This window comes from Podarcis liolepis (assembly GCF_965112155.1).
Source record: "Podarcis liolepis genome assembly, chromosome: 6".
Taxonomy (NCBI): Eukaryota; Metazoa; Chordata; class Lepidosauria; order Squamata; family Lacertidae; genus Podarcis; species Podarcis liolepis.
This window is the reverse complement of record NC_139559.1, coordinates 99,165,980-99,180,275: the sequence shown is the minus strand read 5'-3', so window position 1 is coordinate 99,180,275 and position 14,296 is coordinate 99,165,980. Positions and strand designations below refer to the sequence as shown.

Sequence of the window (14,296 nt, the reverse complement as noted above, 5' to 3'; positions counted from 1 at the left end):
AAGAAGTTCGTTTGGACAGAGGAGGCGGAGCAGTCCTTTCAGGCACTCAAGCGTCTCTTCGTGTCGGAAGAGCAGCTGCTTCACGTCAACCCCAGCAGGCCGATGAGGGTGGAGACAGACGCCTCGGACAGAGCCGTGGGGGCGGTCCTGCTGCAAAAGGACCAGCAGGGGGTGTGGCGACCGGCAGCGTTTTACTCCAGGAAGCTCAGCAAGTCCGAGCAGAACTACACCATCTGGGACAGGGAGTTGCTGGCCATTCATGCAGCGTTCAAAGCGTGGAGGCACTTCCTGATCGGCGCCAAGCACACGGTGCAGGTTTGCACGGACCACAAGAATCTGGAGCACTGGCGCACGGCACAGTTCCTAAACCAGAGGCAGATACGTTGGGCTGAGTTTTTTGCGAACTTCGACTTCCGCATAGAGTATGTCCCGGGGGACACTAACATCATGGCGGACGCCCTCTCCCGTAAGCCACAGTATCTGGAGGACGCAACGCCAGCGGCCGCCATGCACATCTTCGCACCAACAGTATGGGCGTGCGCCGCGGCCACCGTGGACCTGGAGGCGGTGCGACGAGCGTTGCAGGATGACTCCTTCGCGCAAGCAAAGATGGCAGAGGTGCAAAGGGGCACGGCTGCGGCCGACGGTTTCCAGCTACGAGATGGATTGCTCATCCGTAAAGGGGCCATCTACGTGCCGGGAGACGACCTTCGCGCCAAGGTGCTGCAGCAGCTGCACGACGCGCCCACGGCCGGGCACTTTGGCAAAGAGAAGACGGTGGAATTAGTAGCCAGGGATTTCTGGTGGCCTGGAATGAGAGGGGAGGTCGCAGACTACGTGGCGAGGTGTGACACCTGCCAGAGGGCCAAACCAGTACACAAACCGCCGGCCGGACTGTTGGAACCGCTGCAAACTCCGGTCGAACCTTGGGAAAGGGTGGCCCTGGACTTTGTCACGGATCTGCCCAGCTCGAGGGGCAAGACGGCAGTGCTGGTGGTGGTGGACCTGTTTTCCAAGATGGCGCATTTCATTCCGTGTGCTAAGGTGGCCACGGCGGAGCAAACCGCCAAACTGTTCATAGACCACGTGTTCAAGGTTCACGGTCTGCCACGGTCTATTCTGTCCGACCGGGGGCGGCAGTTCATCTCGAATTTCTGGCAGAAGCTGATGGGCTTCCTGAACGTCAAGATCAACCTGGCGTCGGCGAGACACCCGCAGACCAACGGGCAAGCGGAGCGGGTCAATGCCATCATGCAGCAGTACCTGAGATGTTATGCAAATCAACAGCCTGCGACGTGGGTGGATTACCTGCCGCTTGCCGAGTTCGCCTACAACAACACGAAGCACGTGTCCACGGGGGTCACGCCGTTCTTCGCCAACAACGGGAGGCACCCCAGAACCTTCCCGGGACTGGAAAGAATGGGGGAGGGGGAGCCGCAGACAGCAGATGCGTTCGCGTCGGAGCTGCAGGAAGTCCACGATCAGCTGAGGCGCCACCTGGAGCTGGCCAAGCACGCATACAAGGTACAAGCGGACAAGCACAGAAGGGTTGGCGAAGAGCTCCACGTGGGAGACTGGGTTTGGTTAGCAGCCCACGCAGTGCCGGCCAGGTCGTTGGCCAAGAAGAAACTAGGGCATAAACAACTGGGGCCCTACCAAGTCGAAGAGCAGGTCAACCCGGTAGCTTTCAGACTGGCACTTCCGGAGGGTTCCAGAATGCATCCGGTATTCCACAGATCGGTGCTCACTCCCTACAAGGCACCGCACAGGTTCCAGGAACCCGGAACGGCGCCGAGTCCGGTCAGAGACAGAACAGGGCACGCGGGAGTGGCACAGAAGGAGCGCATCAACGAAGTCACGGAGATTTTGGACTCCAGGTGGGGGGAAGAGGGGGTAGAATACTTTCTCGCCAAGGAGGGCACCCCGGCCAGTGCGAACAGCTGGGTGCCGGGCTACGCCTTGGACGAACCTCTCCTCAAAGACGAGTTTCATGCCCTCTTCCCCCATAGACCTATGCCAGCAGACTTTTTCGACGACTGGCTTTTCACGCCCACGCTTTCGGCCAGCACTTTCCGGGGCTTCGACTCGGACGAGGACCCGACACAAGACGTCCGTTCCCCGGAGGGGTCACCCTCGGGATCTGCATCAGAACCCTCGTATTGGTGGGACGATAGACCAGAGGAGCAGTTCCGCAGACGGTGGCTGGAAGGCCCAGGACGAGCAACACCGCCAGGAGGAAGTGAGGGAGAGACGGACATGGACGTTTTCGGGGACGACCCTGGTTTCGAGCACGGCGGCACAGAGATGGAAGCGGAGGTGACCGTTGTCGACGAGAGCAGGGAGGAAGACCCGCGAGACTTCAGATGGAGGCCCGCCACGGGAAGCGACCGATATCCGACGTTCGTCCCTTTGCAACAGCAGCCCCCAGCTCCAGCACCGGAAGGAGGGGAGGGGGGAATGGGGGGCTTCGAGGGGGGGATGGATGTCAGGGGTTTAGGAGCAGAGGCACGGGCAAGGGAGGAAACAGAGAGCGAAGGGGAGGAGGCAGAAGAAAAGATGAGTGATGACGACGACCCGAGATCTCCTAGTCTTTCCAGTGAATCAGAGGATTCACAGAAAGGAGCACCAGTGGCCAGGGCAAGGGGGGAGTCTAGGGGGGCACCCCAGGAAGATAGAGCCAGAGGGGACTCAGGGGGGAGCAGCTGGAAATCGGGACCAGCGTCACCGCCAGGAAGCAGGGAAGAGGAAGGGAGCCAGGGGGGAAGCGCTGGCAGCTCACCACAGGAGGGAGGGCATGAGTCAGGAGTGGCCACACCTCCATCGGGGAGCGAAGAAACGGTTAAGAGGAAAGTGGAAGGTTGGGCGCGCGCGCCAAGTTCAAATGCAGAGGAAGGCGGCGCAGTAAGCAGCCCCGAAAGGGAACCAGGTCCTAAAGCCCGGCGCAAGGAGGCAGGAGGGTCCGGGTCAGCGTCAGAAGAATCCCGGAAGGAAGAAGCCCCGGGGGGTAGAGGGACCCAGAGGAGGACAGTCAGGCGGAAAAGGTGGAGCAAGGCTAGGATATTAAGTTGGTGCACACGGGGCGGAGACTCAGACGGAGCTTCGCCGATCTAGCTACTAGACGTAGAGTTGCGCGCAGCAGCGTGAGAATGGAAACTGTAATTCAATAAAGACTTTTACTTAATGATCGCTGGCTAGCGTGATCCTCTGTGAGCTAGGATCTTCAAGCAGCTCTGACAGCTTCTATATTCTTTTCGCTCTGCTTGATGTTGGAATTAACCTCTGCAAACATTTTCATAATTTCCCCTTTGAGATCTGACTCTTGTTTTGAACCTCTCCTCTCTGCCGGCGTTCCCCCATCACCTCCTTTCTTTTGTGTATGAGACATTATAATCAGATTCCAAATACTTAATTTACAGTCCACAGTAATAAAATGTTCAATCCAAATATACAATCAATAAAATATTTTCCCTCAAATGATGCATAAAAAAAGAAAAGTATATAAATAGATCCTCCTCCTAAATTCTCATACACTTAAATTTATATATCAGTTAATTTATATAAACAATTTTTTCCTAAATAAATGTTCCCAATATAGTTTCAACTTGTATGGCGGAACACCTATTAACCTATGAATTTCAACTTTAAAGAGGCCGATCCCACACCAAAGCTTTTCTTCCTTTCTTCTTTCTTCTTGCCACCACTTAGGCTAAATCCAATTATTATAATCCAGTTATTGAAATCCAGTATCTGTATATTGGCTGTAACCAATAAAGTCCAATAGTTGTATATTGTAATCCAATGGAAATGATCCAGTTAGATGGTCAAAATTTCTGAAGGTATTGATAAAAAGATCCAAGGGAATAAGGGGGTCCAAAGATACCCAATATATCCAAAGAGAGGGGAGATACCCAGAAGGATCTATCCCAAAAATAAACCCAAAAGTTACTGAGGGATCCGTAATTGAGAATGTCAAATTTAAGCTCGGTTAAACAAAACAAATAGAGGGAAGAAGAAAACGAAGTAGTTTTTTATTAATCCAGACTGTTCCCCTATTAAAATAAAAATAGAGATGACGAGTAAAAAATAACAGGGAGCAGTTTATTAGTTCAAATCCTGGTTCACATAGCTCCGGATAATAATCGTGCCCTTCATGCAGCCTGTTAGGCAGCTCTTTCTCATTTCATTCCACGGAAACACATAAAAAAAAAGGAACCAGTTACGAAGGTAAAATCTTCTTTCAGACAATCCTTCCCGTTGTGTTTAAACAGTTAAATTTGTTTGAAAGCAGGGGTAAAAAATAGTGAGACAGTGATTTATGCTGCCTGATATTAACTTTCCATGTTTTACTTATAGCTGGGTAACTTTATCTTTCCGTTAAAATGGAGGCACAGAAGTTCTACTTTGTTGCACAGGTTTTTTTGAAAGTGAAAGTACCGAGAAGTATCCTTTCTTTCTACTTCCTTCAGACCCTTCCTTATATCGAGGGCCTTTTAAAGTCCTAAAATAGTTACCCTCTGCTCCCTCCTTTAGCTATTCCCTTCTTATGCAACTCTTTGTTACTTTTTCAGCTTTCCAAGGAAGTGTCTTGGTTCTAAACTGGTGTCTGTCATCAGTAATGGACTGGATGAGGGTGAACAAATTGAAACTTAATCCAGACAAGACAGAGGTGCTCTTGGTCACTGTGAAGGCAGAACAGACAATAGGAAGCCTGTGCTGGATGAGGCCACCCCCCCCCCCTGTGTGCTCCTGGACTCAGCCCTGAGTGTGGAAGCCCAGGTCTCTGAGGTGGCAGAGTTAGTTGCCAGGTGTGCCTCTTTGTGGAGATCTTGGCGGGGGCCACTGTGATGCACGCCGTAGTTAGATCCTGTTTGGGTTCTTGTAATGAGTTCTACGTGAAAATGAGTTCCTATGAAAACGGTTCAGAAGCTCCAACTGGAGCTGCCTGTTTTAAAGGAAATGACTGCGATTTTTAAAAAATTGTAATTATCTGTATGTTAATTACCCCCTCCCCCCCCCCAGTATTTTTAGCTGTTTCTGTTTTATCTGTATGGCTCCTTGAATTCATGTTAAGGAGAAAGGCAGAATATAAATAAATAGAACAGGAGGGGGAAATTGCAGTTCTGCACTGTTCCTAGTGGCTATACACACTGTACATTTAAATCTCATTCTGTCTCCAAAGGATTCTGGGCAATGTAGTTTACCCCTGACAGTTACCATTCCCAGCAATCCATAACAAACCACAGTACCTAGAATTGTTTGAAGGGGAAACGTGTTTCAAATGGGCTATAAAGGCATAATGTAGACACAGCCAGAGAGTTCCAGCTCTGGATGCGAAAGCTCCCATGTTGTTCAGGCACAGTATACCACTGCTTCATATTAACGGCTTTGGCCTGTGAGATCTCAGACATGCAGAATCCTTGGGTACCAGCCACAAGAGAGGCAGGCCCAAGCCTTTTGGGTTGCCCTGGTCCTTAGGCACAAGGTCATTTCCAGGCAGGGAGATTCAGCATTTCACTATGATCGGTGCCACATGGGCCAAGTTGGATCCTTGGCCAGCATCTGCTTTTGGGAGGGGTCTTTGAGAAAGACCCCTGCCTCTCCCTTCCCCCAGCACTTCCACACATACCTGTTACTGGCCAGTAGGAAAGGCTCCTTGGTCATGCAATAGTTGGCCATCCAAATAAGCCTTCCAGCGGTGGAGAGACTAGTCTTATGGTTTACAGCAATGTATTTCTCTCCCATTTTCCTTCCCTCCAGCATGATGGACAGCCTTATTGCCACAAGCCATGCTATGGGATCCTCTTTGGACCAAAAGGTGAGTCTGATATTGGGACAGATGGATTTTCTAGAACTCGGTTGTTAAACAAGAGACAAGAAGGTTAGCAGGCCTGACATAAACTGATGTAGTAAGAGATAATTAAAAGAAAATACAATGAGAAGAAGAAGAAGAAGATGATGATGATAATAATAATAATAATAATAATAATAATAATAATAATAATAATAGATACCAGTTTTATCTCAAACTTAAACATCATTGCCCACATACATGGAGTATTTTTGAAGTTAGTCAGTGCTGTGCTGTCCCCAAACAGAGAGAGGCTTCTTTCTCACATGGGATGGCAGTTACAAGTCAGATCTGCGTACTCGTCTTGGTCCAAGTGGGAGGAGCAACACCATTTGAAGCAGAAAAGAAACTTAGCACAGAAAGTTGTGCATTCTGCTTTCCTCTTCTGCCCGCTGGGTGTTAACTGGGCCTCTCTGCTTTCAACCATCTTCCTCCATTGATGCTTCTGCTGTTTTTGCAGGTGTGAACACAGGTGCTGTCGGAAGTTACATCTATGATCAAGACTCTGAAGCAAAAGACCAGCCTTGAGAGCTTCTTCTCTCTATCTCCGCTTCCTGCTCAGCCCACTTCCACTCTGTTCTCTTAGACTAATCTCCGTGTGTGTTTAGATGTAGTGAAATCAACTCCTGGCTTGGCCCTGTCACAAGAGCGGATGACGTAGCTGTGCTTGCCCTGCTGTCTCCTCCCTGGGTCAGGCTGGCGCTCTATTCCCTCCTCTGTTTTTATAACAAAGGCTATGCTATAAAAGCACAGAGAGCCGCCTCTCTCCCCTGGGTCCTCCTTTCCTTTTCCCTTCATCCGTCAAGTGTGTCCTGGGCAATGGCCTGAGCTGTCCTCACATGGCTGCTTGCGGTCACACAAACCAGGCTTTATTCCAGGGACGTTCTGCAGCCAACTATCGCTCCAGCTTAGGGTGGGTCATTTAATGGCTGCCTGCCTAGCGAGGGTAGGACAAGCTGAGCAAAGCAGGGGATTTGCTTCATTTTTTGAGCCACCTTCTTCTGGGGCTGCTGGTATAGCATCTAGATTCCAAACAGCCCCAGCTATCGTCTAGCAGGCGAAGACTCAGCCATCCTGGGAGCAAATGCAGCAGCTGGCTCCATCTGCCGGCTGACCTGGACTCCTGCATGCTTGGCCAGAGCTGTGTTGCTCCCACTTGAAATCTCATCTCTGGACGGAACCTGTGGGCTTGTGAGCCAGGAGAGGGCCTTTGTCATGACTTGGGAGAGGAGGTGAAGGCCTTCGGAGACCTGTGTAGGCCATCTGCCAAAGGATGTATTTGTCCCTTTTTGGCTGATAAGTTTAAATGTGAGGGGTACATTGTGTCTGTTGCTGTGGGGGTGGGGAAGGAGGGGACTCTGGTTACTTGCAAAGTATCCCATTGTGGGTGTGCCTCCCTGAGTGTCTGAGGTTTATTCATAACTAGATAGTGATTTGCTTTTTGCTTTGGAGAGTGGCTTGCCCTTTCCATCGCCTGGGATATTAGCCAAAGACACGGCCAGCACCAGCCGCGGGGGGTTGGGGGTCAGAGGCTGAATTAATCAATCTGCTTTGCAAAGCCTGCACTACCCAAATTGCAGACCACCTTCTTTATCCCAAACTGCCTCGTCTAACTTTTGCTGACAATAAAGGTATTTGGCAAACAGTTTGTGCAGTTCACTTGGAGCCTTTGTTTATGTGGAGAGGGAAGGGCTTTTCATGCTAACCTTGAAACTGTTTTTTGGCCTCAGAGGCACGGCTGGTGATGTTTTGTCCTGGCTCCCCTTCAACGGATGACAAAAAATGCAGTCTCACACCCAGAGACTCCGGAAGATTGCTATACACAAGGGCCTTTTCTTCTAAAAGTGTGAGGACAAAAGGTTGGCTCATTTGATTCCTGGGAGGAAATAAAGCACTAATCAAACAAACCCCTAACTCCTAAAGCGTTTACTGCAAACAAGAAAAAATATTTTTCCATAAAGCCATCTGAATTTTAAAAATGAAACTATAATAATAGTATATTTCCCCCATCAGAGGGAGCTAGAAGAGCTAAGAGACCCACACAAAGTAGCCTTTTTCTGGGACTCCCGCTAGGTGGTGGAAGGATGGCTGTTAGAAAGCAGACAATCAATCCATTACACATTACCTGTTCATTCCTACCTCTTGGTTAAAATATTAACCTAACAGAAACAAAAGGAATGCGGGGGGGGGATCAACAGTTTATGGTATAAAACCATAAAGCTCCCCTTTAAAATAAAAACGTGGATTGGAAAATAAATACAATACAACAAAAGGTGTCTAAATAAATACTCCTTAAGAGTATTTTTTTTATTAAAAAAATTAAATTTAAATTTAAAAATAAAATAAAAAGAGGGCTGGTTTAATCTTCCTCCTTACAAACAGAAATTTAGGGATGCCTCTCTCCAAAACACTGACACTGTATGGATAGCTCTCAAGTTGTTTGCAGGAGACAGAAAATGGGCACAAAGAAAAGACTATTGTAAAACCAACAAGGAGAATTGAATTCCAGAATACAATCCTAGAGATGGGGTGGTCGTACTCCCAAAGGATTATTTGTCCACTAGAGGCAGATGTAGACTTTCTGGGTCATCCACATCTCTTCACTGTGCTGCATAGACTTCATTTTTTTAATAGAAGAAAAAGCAGCGGCTGCAGTCAAGACAGTCCAACCTGGCTGGAAGTCGGCAGAGACACCAGCTGAGAGCCTCCAGGAAAGAGCCCTTTAGCTCTCGCTGTTCATCTTGGACTTGTCAGGTCAGGAAGCAGGGGCATGTGGGACAGGAAGGGCAGAGGCACAGCCTCGTTTGCAGTGACCTCATTCCAGTCATTCTTCCCCACCAAGCAAGCTTTTGCTCAGTTTGCTCCAGGGTAAGCCAGCATCTGACAGATTGTGGGACAAGCATCACATTGCAGTTGCAGGCAGCAATTCCACAGGCAACCCCACTGCAATCATTCTCTCCAGTCACCCCCTTGGATAGATGGCAGGGGGGAGGCTAGCAGAGAGATCTAGTTGCTCTACTCCAGAAATGCCTTCCCACCCAACAGCCACTCAGTGACCCTCTCCCAGACAATCAATTCAGTATCCCACAGCCCATGTTACAGCCTGCAGTCCCACAGTGTATTCATTCTGTAGGTTACACTGGCATTTTAATCCTTGATGAAGTCCCAAATGGTCATGGTATTTGGGCAGGGCCAGCACAAGACATTTTGGCACCTGAAACGAACCCAAAATGGCACCCCTCTGCCCGCCAGGAAAAATCTGCATCAGGAACAAGGGGAGAATAAAGATCTAGACCGGGGTCTGCTGCCCCTGTGGATCCTGCCATCTGAGGCAGTCGCCTCACCTTGCCTCACGAGTGAGCCGACTCTGCATGTATGAGAGGGTAGCAAGGCAATTTGAGTTACTGTTGCTGTGGGGAAAAGCAGAAAAGAGGCTGGCATTCAGCTGGCTATGTCCCTCTGCCCATTAGATACTGTGAGTGTTATGTACTGAGTTGAATAGGATCCAAACTGCAGCAGTCTGATTGGTGCTAGGACAATAGGATCCAAATTGCAGCAGTCTGATTGGTCCTAGAACAATAGGATTCAGAATGCAACAGTCTGATTGGTCCTAGAACAATGCAGCAGTATGATTGGTTGGCAGGAACCACCCAATCCTGCTCCAGATAGAAGTGAATCCACAACCTGATTGGCTTACAGTAGAATTCCAGAATTAGCCAATCATGTGCAGCCCATTGTGTAAATAATGTATATAAAGCAGATACTTTGAGGGGACTTGCATTCATTCCTCCTCACCACTATGAGCTGAATAAAGAGCATGAAATCACTTTGTGACTCTGAGTATATTTCAGTGAGACAAGTACCCTGCTCTCCTCAACTGTTATAAACTATAGAATTAGCAGTTTGACTAGAGCAAAGAACAGTCAAGCAGCAAACTCCGCATGATGTGAAAATTAAAAGTGCAAATATCAGAGCCCCATAAAAAAAAATATTAAAACTATCCTCTTATAAGTTTACAGTGGAAAGACTCCCCTAAATTCCTGGATTTAGTGGGGAGCCTGCAGTTTAAACCAGTTTTTCTGTGTCCAGAAAACTGCCTGGCAGAACAAGAAGATTTAATCACTAGATTGGCTCAGCCATTAACCAATTAAGCAGGCCGTTAATGGAGACTCACTTGCCAGACTGAAAATGAGGAAAGCCCCTCCCTGAGGGGAGAGATGGAGACAAAAGCCCAGAATTTCAGGAGGGATGGGCAGAACTGCAGTACAGGATGAGGTAAGTGGACAGGCGAAAGGCACAACTTTTGCAGGCTGCCTAGGTGGGGGTGGGGGTTGGCAGAGCATGAGGCGGGGAGGCTGTTTTATGCTGCAGAGTGCACCAGACATGAAGTTTGGGGGTCTCTTGGAATGTGAGACTGCAGAAATGGGAGGAACAGGATACTTGGGATGTGAATGCTCTGCACTCACTCTATCTAGAGACAGATGGGGGGGGCAGATGGGGGGGCAGGTGCTAGTCAACTGTGCTACGCCACTGCATCTAGACACGTATAACCTGTGTGTGTAAATCAACCCTAAATCCTAGAATCCTAGAGTTGGAAGAGACCACAAGGGCCATCGAGTCCAACCCCCTGCCAAGCAGGAAACACCATCAGAGCACTCCTGACATATGGTTGTCAAGCCTCTGCTTAAAGACCTCCAAAGTAGGAGACTCCACCACATTCCTTGGCAGCAAATTCCACTGTCAAACAGCTCTTACTGTCAGGAAGTTCTTCCTAATGTTTAGGTGGAATCTTCTTTCTTGTAGTTTGGATCCATTGCTCCGTGTCCGCTTCTCTGGAGCAGCAGAAAACAACCTTTCTCCCTCCTCTATGTGACATCCTTTTATATATTTGAACATGGCTATCATATCACCCCTTAACCTCCTCTTCTCCAGGCTAAACATGCCCAGCTCCCTTAGCCGTTCCTCATAAGGCATCGTTTCCAGGCCTTTGACCATTTTGGTTGCCCTCCTCTGGACACGTTCCAGTTTGTCAGTGTCCTTCTTGAATTGTGGTGCCCAGAACTGGACACAGTACTCCAGGTGAGGTCTGACCAGAGCAGAATACAGTGGCACTATTACTTCCCTTGATCTAGATGCTATACTCCTATTGATGCAGCCCAGAATTGCATTGGCTTTTTTAGCTGCCGCGTCACACTGTTGGCTCATCATAAAGACACCAGACTCCTTGAGAGATCCGAAGGGTGGCAACAGAGAACGGGCCTTCTCTGCAGTGGCTCCCCATCTGTGGAATGCTCTCCCCAGGGAAGTTTGCCTGGTGCCTTCATTATACACCTTTAGGCGCCAGGCAAAAACATTCCTTTTTAACCAGGCCTTTGCTTGATAGATCAACATCCTTTAAAAGGTGGCTCTTTTTTTGGGGGGGGGGGCTATTGAATTATTTTTATTTTTGATGTTATATATTGTGATTTTTATTGTGAACTGCCCTGAGACCTCCGGCTACAGGGCAGTATATAAAATCAATAAATGAATGAATGAATGTTGAACCTCTTTGTCCAAAAGAATAACATTGCCTTTTTTGGTGCTGCACCATATTGCTGACTCATGTTAAGCCTGTGGTCCACTAAAATCTGTAGATCCTTTTCACATGAACTACTGGCCAGCCAGTTGTCTCCCGTCTTATATGCTTCCTAAGTGCAGAACCTGCCATTTGTCCCTATTGAAATTCCTGTTAGTTTTTGACAAGTTCTCCAATCTGTTAAGATCATCTTGAATCCTGATTCTGTCTTCTGCAGCACTAGCTACCCGTCCCAGATGGGTGTTATCTGCAGATTGAATGAGCATCCTCTCAATTCTTTCATCCATGTCATTTATAAACAAAAATGGGCCCAGGATAGAACCTTGCGGCTCTCCATGTGTCACTTTTTTCCAAGGAAGAAGAGGAACTGTTAGTGAGCATTAGTGGGTTTGATCAGTCAACCAGCTACAAATTCACCTAACGGTTACCTTGTCCAACCCAAATTTCAGCAGTCCCTTTATCATGAGGGACTTTACCAAAAGCCTTAGTGAAATCAAGATACACAGCATTCCCCTTACCTACGAAGCTTGTAACTCCATCAAAAAAAAGAAATGATATTAGTCTGGCATGACTTATTTTTGAGAAACCCATGCTGGGTCTTAGTAATCACAGCATCTTTTTCTAAGTGCTCACAGACCGACTGTTGAACCATCTGTTCTAAGACCTTTCCAGACACCAAAGTCAAGCTGACTGGTTGGTAGTCACCTAGGTCTCCCCGCCTCCACCCTGCTTTTGAAGATAGGGACATTGTCTGCCTCCAGTCTACAGGGACCCCACTTGTCCTAAAATTCTCAAAGGTTATAGACAGAGGTTCTGAGATTCCATCTGCAAGCTTCTTTAGAACCCTTGCTTGCAGCTCATCAGGCCCTGGAGATCTGATTTCCTTTAAAGTAGCACCTCTTTTCCTTTCTTGGGCTGCAGCTCCCTCCTTACACCTTTTATTCTCTTATCACCAGGTTGGGCATTGCTTTCCTTTGGAGTGAAGGCAGAGGCAACACAGGTGTTGAGCAGTTCCATCTTCTCTCTGTCACCCAATAGCATTTAAAACATAAACAATTGTAAAAAATATCTGCACATTCACAAAAAATGGAATGTAATCATTGAAAAATACACAAAAGAACCCCCTCAATTAAAAAAAGAAGTTTGTTTCTTTGTTGTTTTGTTGTCCATTCACTCAGTTAGAAGAGCTATTCATAGTTCATATGAGTTTTCACCATCCTAAATAAGTTGGTGTCATTTGCAAACCTACACAGTTCATATGACAGCATTATGGGGAATAACTTGGTGAATGTTGATTGTGGTGGAGGTGGGAGTTACCTGTTTGCTGTGGGAGTTACCGGTACCTGTTGCCATGTAGCTTTTGTTTCCAGTGACATTGTTTTTCTTTCTGCTTTGCTTCTGGGAGAGATTAGGATCACAACAACCTCATGCTCACGCTGTGATTGCATAAAAGACCAGAAACAGACTCCAAACAAAAGGTTGGTTGCTGCACAGCTTCTAATACTCAAGCAAGAAATTTGAGTTTCAGCTTTCAAATACTGGCAGATATAGCCTACATGTCACCTGTGCAACATTTAGTTATGTATTTTATAAATATATGTGTATACCGCAAAAAACAAAGCTGTTTACAAGAATAATACCATAAAACCTACAGAGAAATTAAAACAGATCACTGATTAGTTCATCGGTTTTAAAATCCAGGCCGATTCCCTTCCACCTGGCTTTTTGAATCTTCCTTTCCTGAATAGTTTTCTTTCCCTTTATAAAAGAAGTAGGGAGTGCATGTCAAAATTAAGACAGGACTAGTCAGTCGAGAACTCCCCCAGTGCTTTTGACTGTATCCACTATGGGGGGCTAACAAAAGATAAGGCGTTCCCAAGAACCAGCAGATGTACTTCTGGAATGCTGCTTCGTGTACAAGGAATCCTGATTCTGTGCTGCACTTAACTGTCTGACAAGCCAGTCTGCTAAGGGAATTTTGCTTTGATGGCCAGCAGAAAGTAACACAGTTGCTCACGAAGTTAAACTCAAACTCTGAATTTTACCTGGGTAGAAACAAAAAATAAAAAAAAATGTTCAGTAGCACCTTAGAGACCAACTAAGTTTGTTCTGGGTATAAACTTTCATGTGCATTGTATAATTGCTCTGTTCAGGGGCACCAACTACTGGGGACAGAGCCCTTTTTCCCCCTCCTCATGTCCAAAGAAATCAGTGGGTGGAGAAGGAGGGTCAGAGCAGCCCCTGACAGTGTGGCAGCAGCAGCAGCAGCAGCAAGAGGAGGAGGAACAGCTGCCACCGCTGCATTCAGCCAGGGGCGCCGACTTATAAAAAATATTGGGGGGGCCCATACCGGGGTCCTGCCGCTGGTTCGTTCGGGTAGCCGGGAGAATGCAGTTCGAGGTGGCGGTGTTGGGGAGAGACCCTCGCTCAGGGCGCCACGAGACTTGGCGGCCGGCGGCCTATCTGGGGGGTTTTGGAGCGTATTTCGGCGGAGCGATTGGGGAGGAGGGGGCTTGTTGCCGGATTCTTCAGCTGGGCTGGAGATCCGCTGCTGGGGGGTCCCTGGGCCGAGTTGTGAGCATGGCCTGCTGAAGGGAGATCCAGCCGATTGTGCGACGGGGACGGCCGGGGCTCTCCGGCTAGGGCGCGCGGCTGGCTGGCTGGCTGGCGAGGGAGCAGGTGGGGAGGAGGCAGGGGTCTCTTGCAATAAAAAGATCCCAAGATCCTGTGGAATGGCATGGAGGGAAAGAGTCGAGGCTTGCACCACAAGAGCCGCGGCCTGGACGCGAGGGGCGAAGGGGAAAGGCATTGGCCTCTGGCTGCTCCGAACTAACTCCCTAGTGGTCTAGGACCTCTTCCTCCCGGGTAACCGG

The 14,296-nt window shown here is 48.4% G+C and overlaps 1 protein-coding gene and 1 long non-coding RNA gene across 4 annotated transcripts in view; both read left to right on the top strand.

Annotated features, from left to right (window-relative positions):
- Positions 1 to 7,493, top strand: part of LOC310708622 (cysteine-rich protein 2) — a 64,111-nt gene extending 56,618 nt beyond the window's left edge. For all 3 annotated transcript variants that reach the window (XM_083507254.1, XM_083507253.1, XM_083507252.1), the window contains exons 7-8: positions 5,758 to 5,815; positions 6,309 to 7,493. In XM_083507254.1, the coding sequence (XP_083363380.1) occupies positions 5,758 to 5,815; positions 6,309 to 6,376 (126 nt within the window). In that variant the 3' untranslated portion in view covers positions 6,377 to 7,493. The remainder of the gene's footprint in view (positions 1 to 5,757; positions 5,816 to 6,308) is intronic.
- The window catches only part of LOC310708648, a 189,971-nt gene that overhangs the window by 138,487 nt on the left and 37,188 nt on the right, over positions 1 to 14,296 (top strand). The window lies entirely within an intron of this gene.